The sequence below is a fragment of the Tetrao urogallus genome (genome assembly GCF_951394365.1).
Source record: "Tetrao urogallus genome assembly, chromosome: 1".
Lineage (NCBI taxonomy): Eukaryota > Metazoa > Chordata > Aves > Galliformes > Phasianidae > Tetrao > Tetrao urogallus.
This window is the reverse complement of record NC_136813.1, coordinates 132869852-132886564: the sequence shown is the minus strand read 5'-3', so window position 1 is coordinate 132886564 and position 16713 is coordinate 132869852. Positions and strand designations below refer to the sequence as shown.

At 45.5% G+C, this 16713-nt stretch overlaps 1 protein-coding gene across 1 annotated transcript in view; it reads left to right on the top strand.

The window, feature by feature from the left end:
* CACNA1C (calcium voltage-gated channel subunit alpha1 C) overlaps positions 1-15426 on the top strand; it is a gene marked incomplete at both ends in the record, with an annotated part of 471149 nt that extends 455723 nt beyond the window's left edge. The window contains 9 exons of the mRNA XM_079548089.1: positions 381-482; positions 1966-2093; positions 2787-2921; positions 3936-4288; positions 6515-6643; positions 7284-7393; positions 9389-9492; positions 14567-14890; positions 15130-15426. Coding sequence (XP_079404215.1) covers positions 381-482; positions 1966-2093; positions 2787-2921; positions 3936-4288; positions 6515-6643; positions 7284-7393; positions 9389-9492; positions 14567-14890; positions 15130-15426 — 1682 coding nt within the window. The remainder of the gene's footprint in view (positions 1-380; positions 483-1965; positions 2094-2786; positions 2922-3935; positions 4289-6514; positions 6644-7283; positions 7394-9388; positions 9493-14566; positions 14891-15129) is intronic.
* Between the last annotated feature and the right edge of the window lie 1287 nt (positions 15427-16713).

Sequence of the window (16713 nt, the reverse complement as noted above, 5' to 3'; positions counted from 1 at the left end):
GTATTCTTCAAGGAGTAGTTAGTTTCCCATTAACAGACCTCTATTCTCATTATATTTAACCTTCACAGGATCTCAGAATTTGGAAGTACTGGATGAGATTTTTGCTTTTCAGAACAAAGTAGTGTTGTGGTTCTCTTGTTTCTGGCTTACAGAGATAGTAACACGGTCACCTTCACCCCGAGATGACTGTGCATATTTAGGAAAACAATCTCTCTTTGTAAGGGGACTTTAGCAATCATCTGAGAACCTATTTGCCCAAAACTTTCCACCACTTTAAGAGCTCTGGTGTTTTCCTCCTGAGGTTGCCATGCTAGACGTGTGAAATTGCTCCTCTGCAGGCTCTGGCTTAATTCCTGTCTCTGATGATTTTCACCCTGCAGGTAACCTGGAGCAAGCCAATGAAGAGCTTAGAGCAATAATTAAGAAAATCTGGAAGCGCACCAGTATGAAGTTGCTGGACCAGGTGGTGCCTCCTGCAGGTGGTGAGTGCAGGATGCTGTCCCAATCTGTGAATGTCTGTCATTTCCCTACCTGACACGTCCTACTGCACCTCCTGATCATCAGATAGAGTACAGGGGTCAGGCTTTCTTCTACAAACTGTTAATACATGTTTACCTGGCTTGATTGTTCATCAGATTAAGATGTGGTTTTGCCTGTACCAACGTATATATATTGAGCATACATATACATGCTGAAAAATAGAGGGAGGAAGAAGGATGTTTAAATATGAGTTTGAAATTTTCATTCCTTGATGTTGCCCCACTCCAGCTGTAGGCATATGCTCTCTTAGGCATTTCTTAACGCCTTGCTGGGGACAAAGGAAGCAAACAGAAGTGAGTAGCTTCAGGGACAACGTGGACTTTATGTGACTGTATAAGAGATATGGCCTTACAATCAAGCTGAGGGTGCAGCCCCTTCTCTTATTTTCTTCACAGTTAGCAAAACTACCTTTACTATGCCTTATAATTCCTGTTTTATTCACATAACTGCTTTCTACTATGATACCTAAGACATACGGACACAGGGACAATTCTCAGCACTCAGAAGTGGTGAAACTGACTGCTGCAGGTTTCTATGCAGCATCCCTGCTGGACTGTAATTAACCAGGACTCCAGGTCCTCCTTTGCTAGGCTTGTTAGAAGCCCAGATGCGTGGGCATCTACTGTGTCCCTTCACTGACCTTCCAGGTTTTTCCGGGGACTATCACGTAAAATACCACTTGGCAGCTTGTTAACAGTTGCAACCATATTTTGAAACCTTGCTCAGCTTCTTCTGAACTCAGCGGACTGTATCTTATAAAAATTTCCAGCAGGTTTGAAGAAAGGAGAAGAGTTGCCTGAATAAAAGCTGGGTGCAAAAATGGCTCATCAACAGCTTGTGTTGAATAAAAATATAGTAAGAACTGAGCAGTGACTGCATTTCTGGGGAGAGGTGATCACTTTGTTGCTCCCACACCCATACTAGACACAACAAGACAGAACTTCAGTGTAGAGAAGAGCCAGATCAGATCTGGGATGGATGGTCAGTCAGATGCTGTTAATTAGAACAGATGTGGAGTATACATTACCCCCCGGCTGTCAGAAGAGCATGTGCTGACCCAGGCTGGGAGGCTACTGCTACAGCAAGATCGTATGTAATAAGCCAGTACTAGAGACTAGAAAGCTTAGAGGCACTTCTCCATAACAAAAGTACATCCAGAGATGCATAGCAATAGGCATTCTCTGCCAGCTGGGCCAGTCTATCCAAACACCATGTTCTCCTCACCTCGGATTGCTTACATAAAGCTCTGACTGTGGAGCAGTCCCTTCATTCAGCCCCGTGTACTGGTGCTGTAAGTAGCAAAGAAGTACTGTGGTGCTTAGTGTTTCTGCTTCGAACTGCAAGTCTCACCGTAGAAACACACCATTTAAAATGATATGCTTTCTTTTTCTTTTTTTTTTTCGCCCTGGAAATACCCCTTTCCAGATGATGAGGTGACTGTTGGGAAGTTCTACGCCACTTTCCTGATTCAAGAGTATTTCCGGAAGTTCAAGAAACGCAAAGAGCAGGGCCTGGTGGGGAAGCCTTCCCAGCGCAACGCACTCTCCTTGCAGGTGACAATGGGCACAGAATGGACAGGGGTGATATGGTTGAGGCATTTGATCCCCCCCTTCCCTATCAGCCCCTGTGGGGGCTGCATTGGGCTATCCCCACTGGAAAAGAGTCACTGTAACAGGGTCAGGTACAGCATGTTGCCAAGAGGCAAAATCAGTTAAGAAGCAAAAGCATACCTGGGTTCCAAGACCATCCAATGGACAAAGCATCATCATACCTCCCTGGAGTGGACTTCAGTTCAGTGAGGTGTTTGAGCACTGTCCAGATTCTGATGTCAGAAGCTTGGCTTTGAAATCCTTATTTAAGCTTCTGATCAAAAAGAAGAGCTGTTCAGAGCTGCCTAAGTACATGGTTCAGCTGGAACTGTGGCTGCTCTAGGGCTTCTGGTAGTGGATCTGAGAAGCCAAAGTTGAAAGCTTGCAGACTTGCTCAGTCAGGCCCATCAATTTATGGCTTTGACCTGTTTTGATGAAACCAAGAGACTAGCAAAGAGTATTCCTGGGTTGTATTGCTAAGACTTTCTCCCTCTCTAAGTTGGAGATGAAAAAAGTGAATTTGTTGATATTTTCCTAGAAGCTGGGCAATGCTATGTTAAGTAGGAAAGCTTCACTGTGCTTAGAAGAAATAGCATTGCTTTTATACCTCATATAACCACTCGGAGATATGAAGCTCTACAGTTTGCTGTTTTGCAGGCTGGTTTGCGCACACTTCACGACATTGGTCCAGAGATCCGACGAGCAATCTCTGGAGACCTGACAGCTGAAGAAGAGCTAGATAAGGCTATGAAAGAAGCTGTTTCTGCTGCCTCTGAAGATGATATCTTCCGGGTAGGTGCTAAGCAAATTTACAAGCTGAGCCTAGACCAGTAGCTCAGCTTAAAGGGTTCTGGTTTTTTTTTGTGCCCAGTCTGTATTTCGGCTGACAAGAAGGACTAGTGGAGTCAGGGTGCCAGATCCTACAAATTTTACATGTTTTTATCTCATTTTATTATTATTGGACATTTTCACTGCATTAAATCTAAATAAAATCAGAATGACAATGGCCAAGTATCTGAAAAAACACTTTAAGTTCAGCCACCTTCCTGTCCATATAGCAGCAGCTAGACACACTGCAGCTTTTTATTTAGTCTTCCTTTCAGTGGCACAAGTATTATCCTTTCAAAATGTACCCCAGAGCCCAACAGAAATCCTACGGTCCTGGACAAAATTTCCTGAGCAATTATCTAAATGTTCTCTTTCTTATTTCATTCCCATTCCTTCTAATTGTACCCTCTGGTAATATTTCTTCTCCTTTGGCATGTCTCCTCTTCAAATCATTTACAGAAAGATGCTGTCTGTCCTTCCCATAATTCATCATCCAAACAGTAGATGACTAGCTTATTAAATCTTTCTTCGTTTCTTCCTCCAGGTGATTAATAGCTACTTGTGCTCTTCTCACATTCCTTCCTATGTCTAGATACTGTTTTGTAACTATACTGTGAAGACCAGAAAGCAGTAACCTCTTTCATGCCACCTACCCAGTCATGCACTCGCAGGGTTGGTGGGAGGTATATGGACACCTTTGTCTCACCTATGTATGAGAAGAACCTCCTGTCTCATCTGTACATTTCTTCAAGGTCCTATGAAATATCGTTAAAAGGTGACACTTTTACAGCCTGTCTATAGAGGTCTCTGTGACAGAGAAGTCCATGGACTGCATCTTCTGCCATAGAGAGCAGTGTCCATAGTGCCCAAGCTGGTCCTCACATTTTCTTTCCCTCAAAAACAGGCTCAACAGGAAATACCATGGCCCTTGCACACCTTCTTACTGACAAAGGAAAATATTACTTGTTTCTCTAACAGAGAGCCGGAGGCTTGTTTGGAAACCATGTCAGCTATTACCAAAGTGATGGCAGGAGTGCGTTCCCCCAGACTTTCACCACCCAGCGACCTTTGCACATCAATAAGTCTGGCAACAACCAGGGAGATACCGAGTCTCCATCTCATGAGAAGTTGGTGGACTCCACCTTCACTCCCAGCAGCTACTCATCTTCAGGCTCCAATGCAAACATCAACAATGCCAACAACACTGCCCTGTGCCGCTTCCCAAGCCCACCCAGCTACCCCAGCACTGTCAGCACAGTGGAAGGCCATGGGACTCCATTGTCGCCCACCATACGTGTGCAAGAAGCTCCTTGGAAATTACCATCCAAAAGGTAAGCTTCACAGCACAGAGTGGGCCAATGGACCAGGGGGAGCAACAAGCATGCCAACACCAAAGCACTGCTGCCTAGCTCGAGTCACCCTGCCTATTGCTCTGCCCACAGGCTGGATTGAGCCTTCTGGGTTCTCCACTTGTGCTAAAGCCCACAGTGTAACAGACACGCATCCACTGACCGCTGCAAAGCAGCAGCAGCCTCACTGATCAGCACAGTTGATTTCTTCGGGCTTTATCATGAAGAAACTTTTATAAGGACCAAAGGGAGCCTTATTTACCCCTTTTTCACCAAAGGGAGTTGTTTTATCAACTGCTAACTGAAAGAAAAAGGAACTACAATGCATCTCTTAAGTACCCAGTTACGGAGATCTGTGGAAGTCCATGTTTCTTTATTTAGTGCATCATATCCATAAAGCAGTCACCAAAGATATTCTGTGAGGAGGGAAGCGAGGTTTTTGGAAATGCAATACTGAGTAAAGCACAGAAAATCCCCTTCTTTGGGCATCCATCTACACACAGATGACTAATGCAAAAGAAATGCCCCCTTTTATCAGTGGAGTATTTTTTTTAGTCACTCAGTAAAAACAGGATTGAGCTGAAAATTGTTTTTTTAGACAGAGAGCAATGTGAAAAGGTGGATAGATGCTGAGCCAGAACAGGACTGAAGATGATAAGATGGAGGAAATTCTGTGGGTGCAGCATTGCTCAAGTAGTTACTCAAGTGAAGAACCTAATGGCTTGTCTACCTCCTGCCTACCTTATGGAGGCCACAGTGTGTTATCAACTGCCCCCCACTTGCTGACTTGTACTGATGTGACACTGCTAACATGGTGTTCTTTTCTCTCCTTGCTTCCTTGTGCACCTTCCTTGAATTAGGACGCACTACTACGAAACACTGGGACGGTATGTGTTCTCTCTCATGCTCTAACACACTCTGGGTTTAAGGCCCATTGTTTGTCCCACTGAAAGTTCAAATCCCAATTAATTCTGAATATAAGCTTTTCTTTTTAGAGTCAGTAGGTTGAAAAGGAGTTTTATGGTTTGCCATGACAACTCCAGAAAATACTGCCAATTTAGAGCTTTTCTGCCCACCATAATGTATAGACTGTTTCTAGCTGGTTTCTAAATTTTTATTTTTTTTTTTAGAGTTTCTAGCTGGGATCACACACGTAGGCACTCTCTGGCCATAGAACACTGCAATACACCCTGCCATGTTCACACAGAAATTTGGTTTGTTTCTAACTAAACAGAGACTGTTGAATTGGGGAAGCTATCCTTTGAAACTTAGCAGTTTTACTTGGTTCCCATCTCAGATGGAAGATCACTCCAGCACCGTCCTTCAGACTGTTCTGTACCATGGATATATACTTTGCTCCTAGTGCTTTTTGCTTGAACCAAATGAGAAAATAATGTTTCCTGTGCAGTCCCTGAAAGATGAAAAAAACCTTTACCACACTGCTTTCTTCTGTGAATGCTAGTCAAAACTGACTCTAATATCTGTATGTCAGTACTTCAAAGATTCATGCTAACCTCAGATTTTACTCTACTCCTCAGAAAACAAACTCAGAATGAAGTGAAATATGAGGGCTGAGACTTGAATCAGAGGGACAAGATGGAGCCAAGCAGGGAGTTAAGGGCTGTTATGCTGAGGAGTTTGAAAATATCAAATGAATTCAGGCAGCTAGTGATGAGAAGAAAGGGAGAAAAGGTGAAAAACACTGGAAGAAATGAGGACCTAAAGAAGAGGCAAGAGGGAGAGATTATGTAGAATGAAGGATTTGAGAGATAGAGACAGTACACCACAGAGCTGAGAAGGTTATTCTGTCATGGAGGCTCCTCTTTGAAGTTCATAACCAAAGCTTTTGCAACAAGATAAAAAGCTGAATTTCCAAGAAGCCATATGAGATTATACTTCAAGTTCACAGCCCTGGAAAAATTTTCAGGGTGATATGCACGTGTATAGAATACATGTAGTTGCAAATGACAACAAAATGTTTCCAGTATCATTCAGTATTGACTTAAGAAGCTTCCTCTGAAAGAGGGCACAGGCAGTGGTTGTTGCTTTTCTGTTTGTGAACTTTTCAGTTGTGTTCAGTGACTGATTTTTCTACCGTAGCTCTGAAACACTGTAATAAACTGAGACAGATGGAGCCTGTCATTCTTGTCTCTATAGCAGGTTTTCTTTACCGTCTCTGTATCTTGACTTGTCTTTTTTGCTCATTAGCTCCAGTTCCAGAGACAGCCAGCTGGCAATTGTTTGCCAAGAGGAAGTGTCTCAGGATGAGACTTATGATGAAAATTTGAATGAAGACATTGAGTACTGTAGTGAACCAAGTCTGCTCTCTACTGAAATGTGAGCTTTGCAGCTTTAGTCGAAGTGTTTGGGTGGTTCTTGAATTAAGGGGGAGAGGTGGGAAGATGTAACATTTTTCTACAAATTTTTCAGTTTATGGGATAAGGCCAGAAAACTTTAGTCGTGCCATTCAGAATCAGAAAGTTTAAAGAAAAACAAAAAGCAGTTCAGCCCTGAGAAATAACAAAATAATATTGAAAGAGAGACCCTTTGGATCTTTTGCATGAGATTTTCCTTCTCCTCTGAATGAGACATCTGGATGTGCGGTGCCTCCCCACCATTCACTTCTTTCACCATCCCTGGATGTGTTTAAAAACCATTTGGATGTGGTGTTCAGGGACGTGATGCAGCGGTGGGTTGTTAGGGTAGTTAGGTTAGGTTGTGGGTGGACTTGGTGATCTTTAAGGTCTTTTCCAACCTGAGCAATTCTGTGATTCTATGATTCTACGATTCTACTGCCTAATGCTCCCACATCTCGTATTTAAAGCATTCCTATTCACGGTCTCTGTTGCTTCACCTGGACCTGTTAGCTAGCTCACATCCATTTGATAGCATGATCTTCCTGGCTTTCCTGCTGGAAGAGGGGTTATTCTGTCCAATATGAGCTACTTTCCTAGAATCTCTTTGCTCTCCTTTCTAGGCTCGCATACCAAGATGACGAAAACAGACAACTTACTCCACCAGAAAACAACAAAGGAGAGGACACCCGGCACTCTCCGAAGAAAGGGTTTCTGTGCTCCTCAGCACTAGGTAACGTCCCTTCACAACATACCAGCTGTGTTCTCCTCTGCTTTGGCTGAGTTCTTACATCTTGCTGGAGAAATCCCAGCATACATGGGGCTGGGTGTCAGTGTTTGATGCATTTAGATATTGAGACCAGGAATCCCATGGCATGCATGCTGTCCTGATCATGCAGGGGGCTCTATTGACTTTGTGTTCAGTCAGTATATAAACCTGTGGCTGTTTGGACAGTCCATGTGATCTGTTTGATTAAACCTTCTTATGAATTAGGGAAGTTTATTAGAGCTCTGTAGGCTCTCCAGACAATCACTAGGGAGTCACCAGGTGGACTGGCCTTGAGTATATGGTGTTCTGTTCTGTGTATATTCAGCAGGGAGAAAGAAGAAGTTGTCTCTTTTGTCTGCTACAGGGAAAGCAGTGAATTTCAGTTTAAGTTAATACAATTAAAATTTGCTCTGTGCTCTAATTATACCTGAAGGTTTTCAAGTGCTGAATCTGCAGACTGTGCTCAGGAGAAATCCATGAGCACAAGATTTTATGAAAATAAAAGAAACCTTATAAACTCAAAAAAAAAAAAAAAACTCTAGAATAAAATGAGATATTCCATGTATAATAGTTTTCAGCCTTTTTCCTGAGTGCTGCTGTGGGAAAAAAAAAGAAAAAAGAAAAAAAAAAAAAAAGACATTTGGGGAGAATTTAAAAAGAATTCTGCATATAAGATTTTTTTTAACATACAAAATAATATCAGACCATGGAGTGTATTGTTTAAAGTGATGATTCACTTAAATCCTCTACTTAACTCCTTTACCAGGAGCTCACTTAACTCCTTCCAGATTGTACAATTGAGAATTTTAAGAGCATTTACTTCATTTCAGAACTTAAAATATTTGTCAGTGAGAATTCCTGTGTTTATCTGGAAGGCCAAATTTGTTGCCAGTCCTTGATACAATAATGATTAACTGCATTCTAGTGAAGTGATGCAATACCTTATTACACTGTCGGTGGGGTTTTTATCAAGAAAGAGAAAACATCTCCATGGCAGCATCAGTTCTCTGTGCTAGAACAGATATTCCCTCCATTCCCCAAGAAGGCTTATTCTCAACATATTAAGAATATAGATTCTTACTATTTTCAGACTTGGAATTTTCTTTCCTATGTTACAATGTCAATTAGATCAAGAAGTAGACAAAACATTTTAGTGCGCCATGCAGCTTTACCTTAAATAATGGCTTTATTTGCCATTCTTCAGAAGTGCATTTGTATACTTTGTAGCACTTTGAACTGCATAGGGAGCACATTTCTCATAATTACAGAAGTAAAGCTTACTTTTATATCAAGTAAACAATGCAGATATTTTAATAGTTCTTCCCAACATCTTTTATTTTCTTTAAAAAAAAAAGATTTTTTCTCTTCCCTTCTTTTCAGTTTACTAAAAGCACCACATCTGTACAAACTTAATTCACCAGTGAATTCAACCACTGAATTAATTCCCTTGCACTTGATCGTGATACAGACACAGCCTCATAAACTGTGGTATGTCTGGCTGCTAAGGGAGACAGGTCACATGCAAGTGGGAGGCCAATGTCACCTGAGCAGCCACACGTCTGCTCCTGAACATTGGGCACAGCCAGGCATAGCGCCAGGACCTCAGTTGCCCTCTCAGCCCTGCCAAATTTTTTGCCTGAACCAGGAAGATTTGAGAGCACTTTAACTGCTTGGGACAATCATAGAATCATCCAGAATTTTGTCTTGCAACCTGCTTGGAAAATAGTGTCAGTTAGCCCATGTCGCTCGACTGTGTTTTGCAATGATGTCTCAAAAATTAAAATCAGCAAGACAAATACAAGTACCTGGGAAAGGGTAAGGTGTAGAGGGAAAGCAGACAGCTTGATTGTGGGTGTCTTGGCTGTCTCTCCAGAGGGACTGAGGTAAATGAAATTGAACTCAGATTATCCATAGTATAATATAAGTGATGGACACAGTTGTTTGTGATTGGTGTTTCAGGCCGACGAGCATCTTTTCACTTAGAGTGTCTGAAAAGACAGAAAAACCAGGGCGTAGATGTCTCACAGAAGACAGTTCTGCCTTTACAAATGGTACATCATCAGGTAAGTTTTTCATAACCACAAAGGGTCCAGCAATGCAACTGAGAATCTATCATGTGCAATGCTCTCCCATTGCATCCCAGCCAACTTTTAAACACCTTTTGAGATAATTTCTCATCCATATTATAGGTTCAATTTTTAGAAAATGTAGTTGTCATCCCACTCATTTCAGGATTTTTATAATTCCAGGAAAGTGTTACATGGACATATTCTTGAGAGTCATCAGAGTTATCGTTACCCAATGCTCATTAAAGAGCACAATAGAAACCTAGCTATCAGATAAAAATAACTACCCAAATTGCACTCTGTTGTGCAGTTGCACTGGCTTGGACAATAGTGCACATATGAATAAAATGTGCCAAGTCTAACTTCATACTAATGAATGGTGGGAGATGTGGAGGTTGGAGGCTGTCTTGGACAGAGTGATCATGAAATGATAGACTTCGTGATTCACGGTGGAGCCTGGAGGGGGAATAGTAATACTGCTACCTTGGACTTCAGGAGGGCGGACTTTGAATTGTTCAGGGGACTAATAGGGGGAGTCCCCTGGCATTCAGTCCTAGCAAGCAAAGGGGTCCAAGAGAGCTGGTTGCTCTTCAAAAAGGAAGTCTTAAGGGCGCAGGAGCAGGCAGTCCCCCTGAGCTGCAAAATGAGCCGGCGGGGAAGAAGACCGGCGTGGATGAATAGGGAGCTATTCCTGAGGCTCCGGGAGAAAAAGAGAATCTACCGCCTGTGGAAAGAGGGACAGGCCACTCAAAATGAATACAGGGAAGTTGTTAGGATGTGTAGAGGTGAAATCAGAAAGGCAAAAGCCCAGCTTGAATTTAACCTAGCTGCTGGTGTGAAAAGGAATAAGAAACTCTTTTATAAATACATTAACAGTAAGAGGAGGACAAAGGAGAATATCCACTCTTTGCTGGATGAGGCTGGGAATGTGACCACTGAAGATAAGGAAAAGGCGGAGGTTCTGAATGCCTTCTTTACGTCTGTCTTTAAAAGTCAGACCAGTTATCCTCAGGATACCCCTCTCTCTGACCTGGTAATCTCGGCCGGGGAGCACACTAACCCCCCTGCGATTCTGAAAGAAACAGTCAGAGACCTACTGCTCCAGCTGGACTGTCACAAGTCGATGGGGCCAGATGAGATCCACCCAAGAGTGCTGAGGGAACTGGCGGAGGTGATAGCCGAGCCGCTTTCCATCATCTGTCAGCGCTCCTTGTTGACTGGTGAGGTCCCAGATGACTGGAGGCTTGCCAATGTGACTCCCATTTATAAGAAAGGTCGTAAGGAGGATCCGGGGAACTACAGGCCTGTCAGCCTGACCTCGGTGCCAGGGAAGGTTATGGAGCAGATCGTCTTGAGGGAGATCATGCGGCATGTGCAGGGTGACCGGGGGATCAGGCCTAGCCAGCATGGGTTCATGAAGGGCAGGTCCTGTTTGACCAACCTGATCTCCTTCTATGATCTAGTGACCCATCTGGTGGATGAAGGAAAGGCTGTTGATGTGGTCTACCTAGACTTCAGCAAAGCCTTTGACACTGTCTCCCACAGCATTCTCCTGCAGAAGCTGGCAGTCAGAGGCTTGGATGGGTATACTCTTGGCTGGGTAAGGAGCTGGCTGGAGGGCCGGGCGCAGAGAGTGGTGGTGAATGGAGTCAAATCCAGCTGGCGACCGGTCGTGAGTGGTGTTCCGCAGGGGTCGGTGCTGGGGCCTGTCCTCTTCAATATCTTTATAGATGACCTCGATGAGGGCATCGAGTGCACCCTCAGTAAATTCGCAGATGACACCAAATTGGCTGGAAGCGTGGATCTGCCTGGGGGTAGCGACGCCCTACAGAGGGATCTGGACAGGCTGGAGAGCTGGGCTGGAGCCAATGGGATGAGTTTCAACAAGGCCAAATGCCGGGTCCTGCACTTCGGCCACAACAACCCCAGGCGACGCTACAGGCTTGGGGCGGTGTGGCTGGAGGACTGCGTAGAGGAAATGGACCTGGGGGTATTGATTGATGCTCGGCTGAACATGAGCCGACAGTGTGCCCAGGTGGCCAAGAAGGCCAATGGCATCCTGGCTTGCATCAAAAACAGTGTTGCAAGCAGGAGCAGAGAGGTGATTGTTCCCCTATATTCAGCACTCGTCAGGCCGCACCTCGAGTACTGTGTCCAGTTTTGGGCCCCTCACTGCAAGAAAGATATTGAGGCCCTGGAACGTGTTCAAAGGAGGGCAACGAAGCTGGTGAGGGGTCTGGAACACAGGCCATATGAGGAGAGGCTGAAGGAGCTGGGAATGTTCAGCCTGGAGAAGAGGAGGCTCAGGGGAGACCTTATTGCTCTCTATAACTTCCTGAAGGGAGGTTGTAGTGAGCTGGGGGTCGGCCTCTTCTCTCGTGTCATTAGTGATAGGACCAGGGGGAATGGTTTCAAGCTACGGCAGGGGAAATTCAGGCTGGACATGAGGAAGTATTACTTTTCAGAAAGGGTGGTCAGGCACTGGAATGGACTGCCCAGGGAGGTGGTGGAATCACCGACCCTGGGGGTGTTCAAGGAAAGACTGGATGTTGCGTTGAGGGACATGGTTTAGTAGGAGCTATTGGGAGTAGGTGAACGGTTGGACTGGGTGATCTTTTAGGTCTTTTCCAACCTTAGTGATTCTATGATTCTATGATTCTATGATTTTAATGAAAACTAGCCAATAAAGGTAATTAATCATTTAAAAGATAAACTGCATATATGTAATTTATCAGCCTCTTAAGACCTTTATAACTGCATTCAGCAGCCTACCAATCTATGCTTAGGCATGTATTAGACGGTTAGCCAGCTGTCATAATCCAGAGTGGGTTTGTGTCTTTTATTCTGATGGCTTCACTGTCACCATAAAAGAAACAGGCGCCAGTGGCAGCACCAGTCCTGCTATGTGAGGCATCCCACTCCACATACTCCCCCAAGGCAAGACAGAACAGGGGCATAGGAGCAGAAAATGCCACATGGCAGGGAAGGGAGGAGTGAGAAGTCACAAGAGCTGTAGGAGTGAGAGGTGAGTGTACCTGGGATGCTCTATGCTTTATCACTTCCATTCTTGACAGCAGCAGCAGCCAGTTATACTGTGAGGATCAAGCTCCAGAAAGCAGTGGTCTGCAGAAAGCTACAGCTGTGGCAGCGCATCTGTTGGGACAGGGTACAGAGAACAGTTCCCTGCCTTCCCCATAGCAGTGTGAGCCCTGCAGACAGAGGGGGCATATGCCTCCTACCCTCTCACCCTGCCCAGCCTGCAGAATCACTTCCGTTCAACCTGTACAAAGAGGATGGAGCTTCTTTGTCCTTCCTCATCCCACCATAGAGTTCCAAACCTAGAGGGACAGAGCTCTACGCACCTCAGCATCCCCCAGGCAGACTACAGGGTCATCATGAAATTGGCATCTGGCTTCCAGCTGGCAACACCCAGCAATGTTAGTACTTTGCAAAGTCACCTGCCTCCAAAAGTGCTTAAAATGAGAATATGAAGTGGAAATGTTGCCTCTGCTAAGCACAATAGATTCAGTTGTTCCTCAGAGCTTGAAGGAGGATTCTCATGAAATACTGATGCGTAATTATATCTAAATATATATACAGCTGAAAAAGTAATCCCTAAGAGTATTTCAACCTCCTTGGTACCCTACATTTTGGATAAACACCTTGTATGTATTTCTACTAAGCTGAAAATCTGGTTCTGTTGTTCTGCTTGACAGATCTAGGGCTCTCCTTGAAGTCCCCACAGTGTAAAGGAATGCTGATGCCATCACAGCCTGCAGGCTGTGACTTACATGATTAATTTTTAAGGGCTTTCTTCCTTGATAATATTTGATAGGACTCTGGCACGTAATTCTTGAGAAAATTATGATAAACTTTTTAAGTGACCAATAATTGATTCTTTTGCTTGTCTGCAACTGAAATCAGCAGCACAGCACACTGACAGCAGTTCACTGGAATTTCAGTGGCAGATCGATTGAGCTTGACTTAACTTCAGATATCGAAAAGTTAGCTGTCCAGTTTAAACCAGTCAGTTCGGTCCCACTGTGGTCAACAGAGAGAAACAGCATCTCCAAAGGGCAAGTGTAATAAGCCTTGTCTAAATCTCATCCTCCAGAGTGCATTGTCAAGCAGGTATCCAAGAGGCAGGAGCTTTCTGGTGTGCCTCTGCCCAATAAGCTTGGACTAAACCCATTGCTTTGAGACAACTGAAGTTGCAGAGACAAACTCCAACCTGATCAAGAGCCACATTTTGTATTTTCTATGTGTTTATTCCTTTGTTCATATTAGACAGCAGTGAGCTGCGTGGCATGAGATGAGCTTCTGATTCTGATGGCATTGCTTATGGAACAGGCAGCATCCACCATGAATAAGGCATCAGATCAGCTCTGTGCAGCAAGGGGCTTTTTGAGAAATTTGTTATCAAAAGGAAACTGAATGACTCAGGGGCTGTGAATGTAATTGTGAGAAGGGCTGGAAGGCTCAAAGTACAATCATCAGATATTGATCCTCCCACCCACAGCAGATGCCTTAAAATCCAGTGGTGGTTTTATAATTGTTGCCATCTGCTGACATACCTAAAATTCACATCTGGTATTCATTCAGGTTCTACAATGGGTGCTTAGAAAAAGCACAGCAATTGGCAGTAAAAGCTAGCAATATGGGTGGTGACAGTGTGGGAAAACGAAGCTCTGTCACAGCCAGTGGAGAAGAAGTGGTGTTTCTGGCAGGGCTGTGGGGCATAGGGCTCATCCCTCCTGTCAGCTTGGTGGGTCCAGGGTGAAAGAAGCTCAGCCTTGAGAGCTCAGTCTGGTGCTTGGCACTGGTGCAAGCTACACCACTTAAAGGAAAACTTGCAAAATGAGTTTGGAGAAACATCCCAACCATTGCAAGAGCTGACAGCTATTTCACAAGCCTCATAAAGGTCATTATCATTGGAAAAGACCACTAAGATCATCTGGTCCAAGCCTCAAGACACTCTGGGCCTCTTGTGGGTAGTTCCTCCAGCACTCTGCCATCCCAGGCCTGCAGTTTGAGTGAGCCCTCACTCCATGTGTGCCCCCTCTCTCTGCAGGCATTGGCGGTGGCCGGCCTGAGCCCCCTCCTCCAGCGAAGCCATTCCCCCACCACGTTCTCCCGGCTGTGTGCCACACCACCTGCTACACCCTGCAGCCGAGGCTGGCCACAGCAGCCCATCCCGACGCTGCGCCTCGAGGGGGCTGAGTCCAGCGAGAAGCTCAACAGCAGCTTCCCCTCCGTGCACTGCAGCTCCAGGTTCCCCGACAGCTCTGACTGTGGCAGCCCAAGAAGAGCCAGGCCGGTGTCCCTCACCGTCCCCAGCCAGACAGCGGGGAGCAGCAGGCAGTTCCACGGCAGCGCCAGCAGCCTGGTCGAAGCGGTAAGGCCACGGTGGTGTGGGGACATGGGAGATGTGGAGGCCAATGTAGGAACATGGCCCTTGGGAGGGCACAGCAAGGCCAAAGACCACCTGAGAGCAGGGGTCAGCAGTATGAGTGGGAGGAGAGGGGCCACCATGGCCAGCATGGCTACAGGAAGATGCAGCAGGGGTGCAGTAGGGCTGGCAACTCAAGGTGCTAATGTCTACTTTTGTCTCTGGTTCCCTGCCTCCTCCTGAAGGTATTGATTTCGGAAGGACTGATGCAGTTTGCTCAAGATCCAAAGTTCATTGAGGTCACGACCCAGGAACTCGCTGATGCTTGCGACATGACGATAGAAGAGATGGAAAACGCAGCAGACAACATTCTCAATGGTAACAGCAAGCAGAGCCCCAATGGCAACCTGTTGCCTTTTGTTAACTGCAGGGACGCAGGGCAGGACAGTGCAGGCGAGGAAGAGGAAGAGGTGCAGAACCCGGATTGTAGAAAAAGTCAGGAGGAGCTGAAGGACAGCAGGATTTATATCAGCAGCCTGTAGTTGCCAGGGCTGGAAGCAATGCTGGTTTTTTATTTGTTTCAATGTTCCTAATGGGTTTGTTTCAGAAGTGCCTCACTGTTCTCGTGACCTGGAGTAACCGGAACAGCGTTCTTCATTCATTTCTGTTGGGACGAGTCGCAGAGTTGGGTGGTGGCAGAGAGCTTGTCAGGAGCGGATAGGACCCCGGCACGCGGCCGCCTGGAAAGAGCGCGGCGCCCAGGAGGAGAGCCAGCTCCCTCTTTTTCCAGTCCCTGCACAAGGCACGACGACTGCCTCCCAAAGGCGGCCCAGCCAAACGCGCCTAGCCTCCAGCGGGCATCCTTCAACTTTGCTTGTAAAAATCATTTTGCACATGTTCTGTCCGAGCCTCACCACCCCCAGCCACCCCGGCCCCGCCGCCCGGGCCCGGAGGACGCAGCACCGCCAAAAGGGGAGCGCGGGGACTGCAGTGGCTCCTGCTGTTGGCCAATCAGAGCTCGAGGGTTGCTCACCAGCCAACCCGAGTGCGGGCACACCACCTGCCGACCAATTGGAGCTCAGACAGCCGGCCCCGCCAGCCAGTGGGAGAGTGGGGAGTGGCCAGGCACGGGTCTCTCCTTGTCCCGCAGTTCGGTGTTTCCTTGAGAGCATGTTGCGGTTTTTATTTTGACTATTTTATTTTTATTATAATTTTTCAGAGGGAGAAGGGAGTGTTTACAAGGTTCTGTAACCACCGACCTTTTTGTTTGGGTTTATTTTCACCTTTGCAGATGTTACGTTGGTTTGACCATTGTTGTATTATTTAAGCCAGGTTCTTTTCTCCATTGGCGTTTGGTAGAAGCATAACGCTGTAGGCGAGTTTTACCGATCACTATGTACACCGAGACTCTGTCATTTGATTTGCAAGCGAGCAGAACCTCCTTTTTTTGTTGTTGTGCTATCATATAATGGCAGCGGGCAGCGCGCTTGGCACAGCCCCACACGTCCCAGGGACCAATGGGGCCATTGGGATGCAGTGCCAAAGCAGCGCCTGCTGTCAGGAGGGGAATCAGTAACTCTTTGCATCTTCTGTTCCACAAGATATGCAAAAACAATGCAATAATATTAATTTTAAAATACAATCGTGAGTCGTGTTGGCATTAAAACTGTATAGAAAAAAAAAACAACTAATGGGGTGGGGGGACAACCAAGCAGAAGGCGTTACGCTTCAATATATTCCGTGTGATGTTTTATTGCATTGATGATGTTTCTGTTGAAGAAACCGTTATACTTGAATTCAGGTCAGTTTCGGTATTTTTCAAATATTTT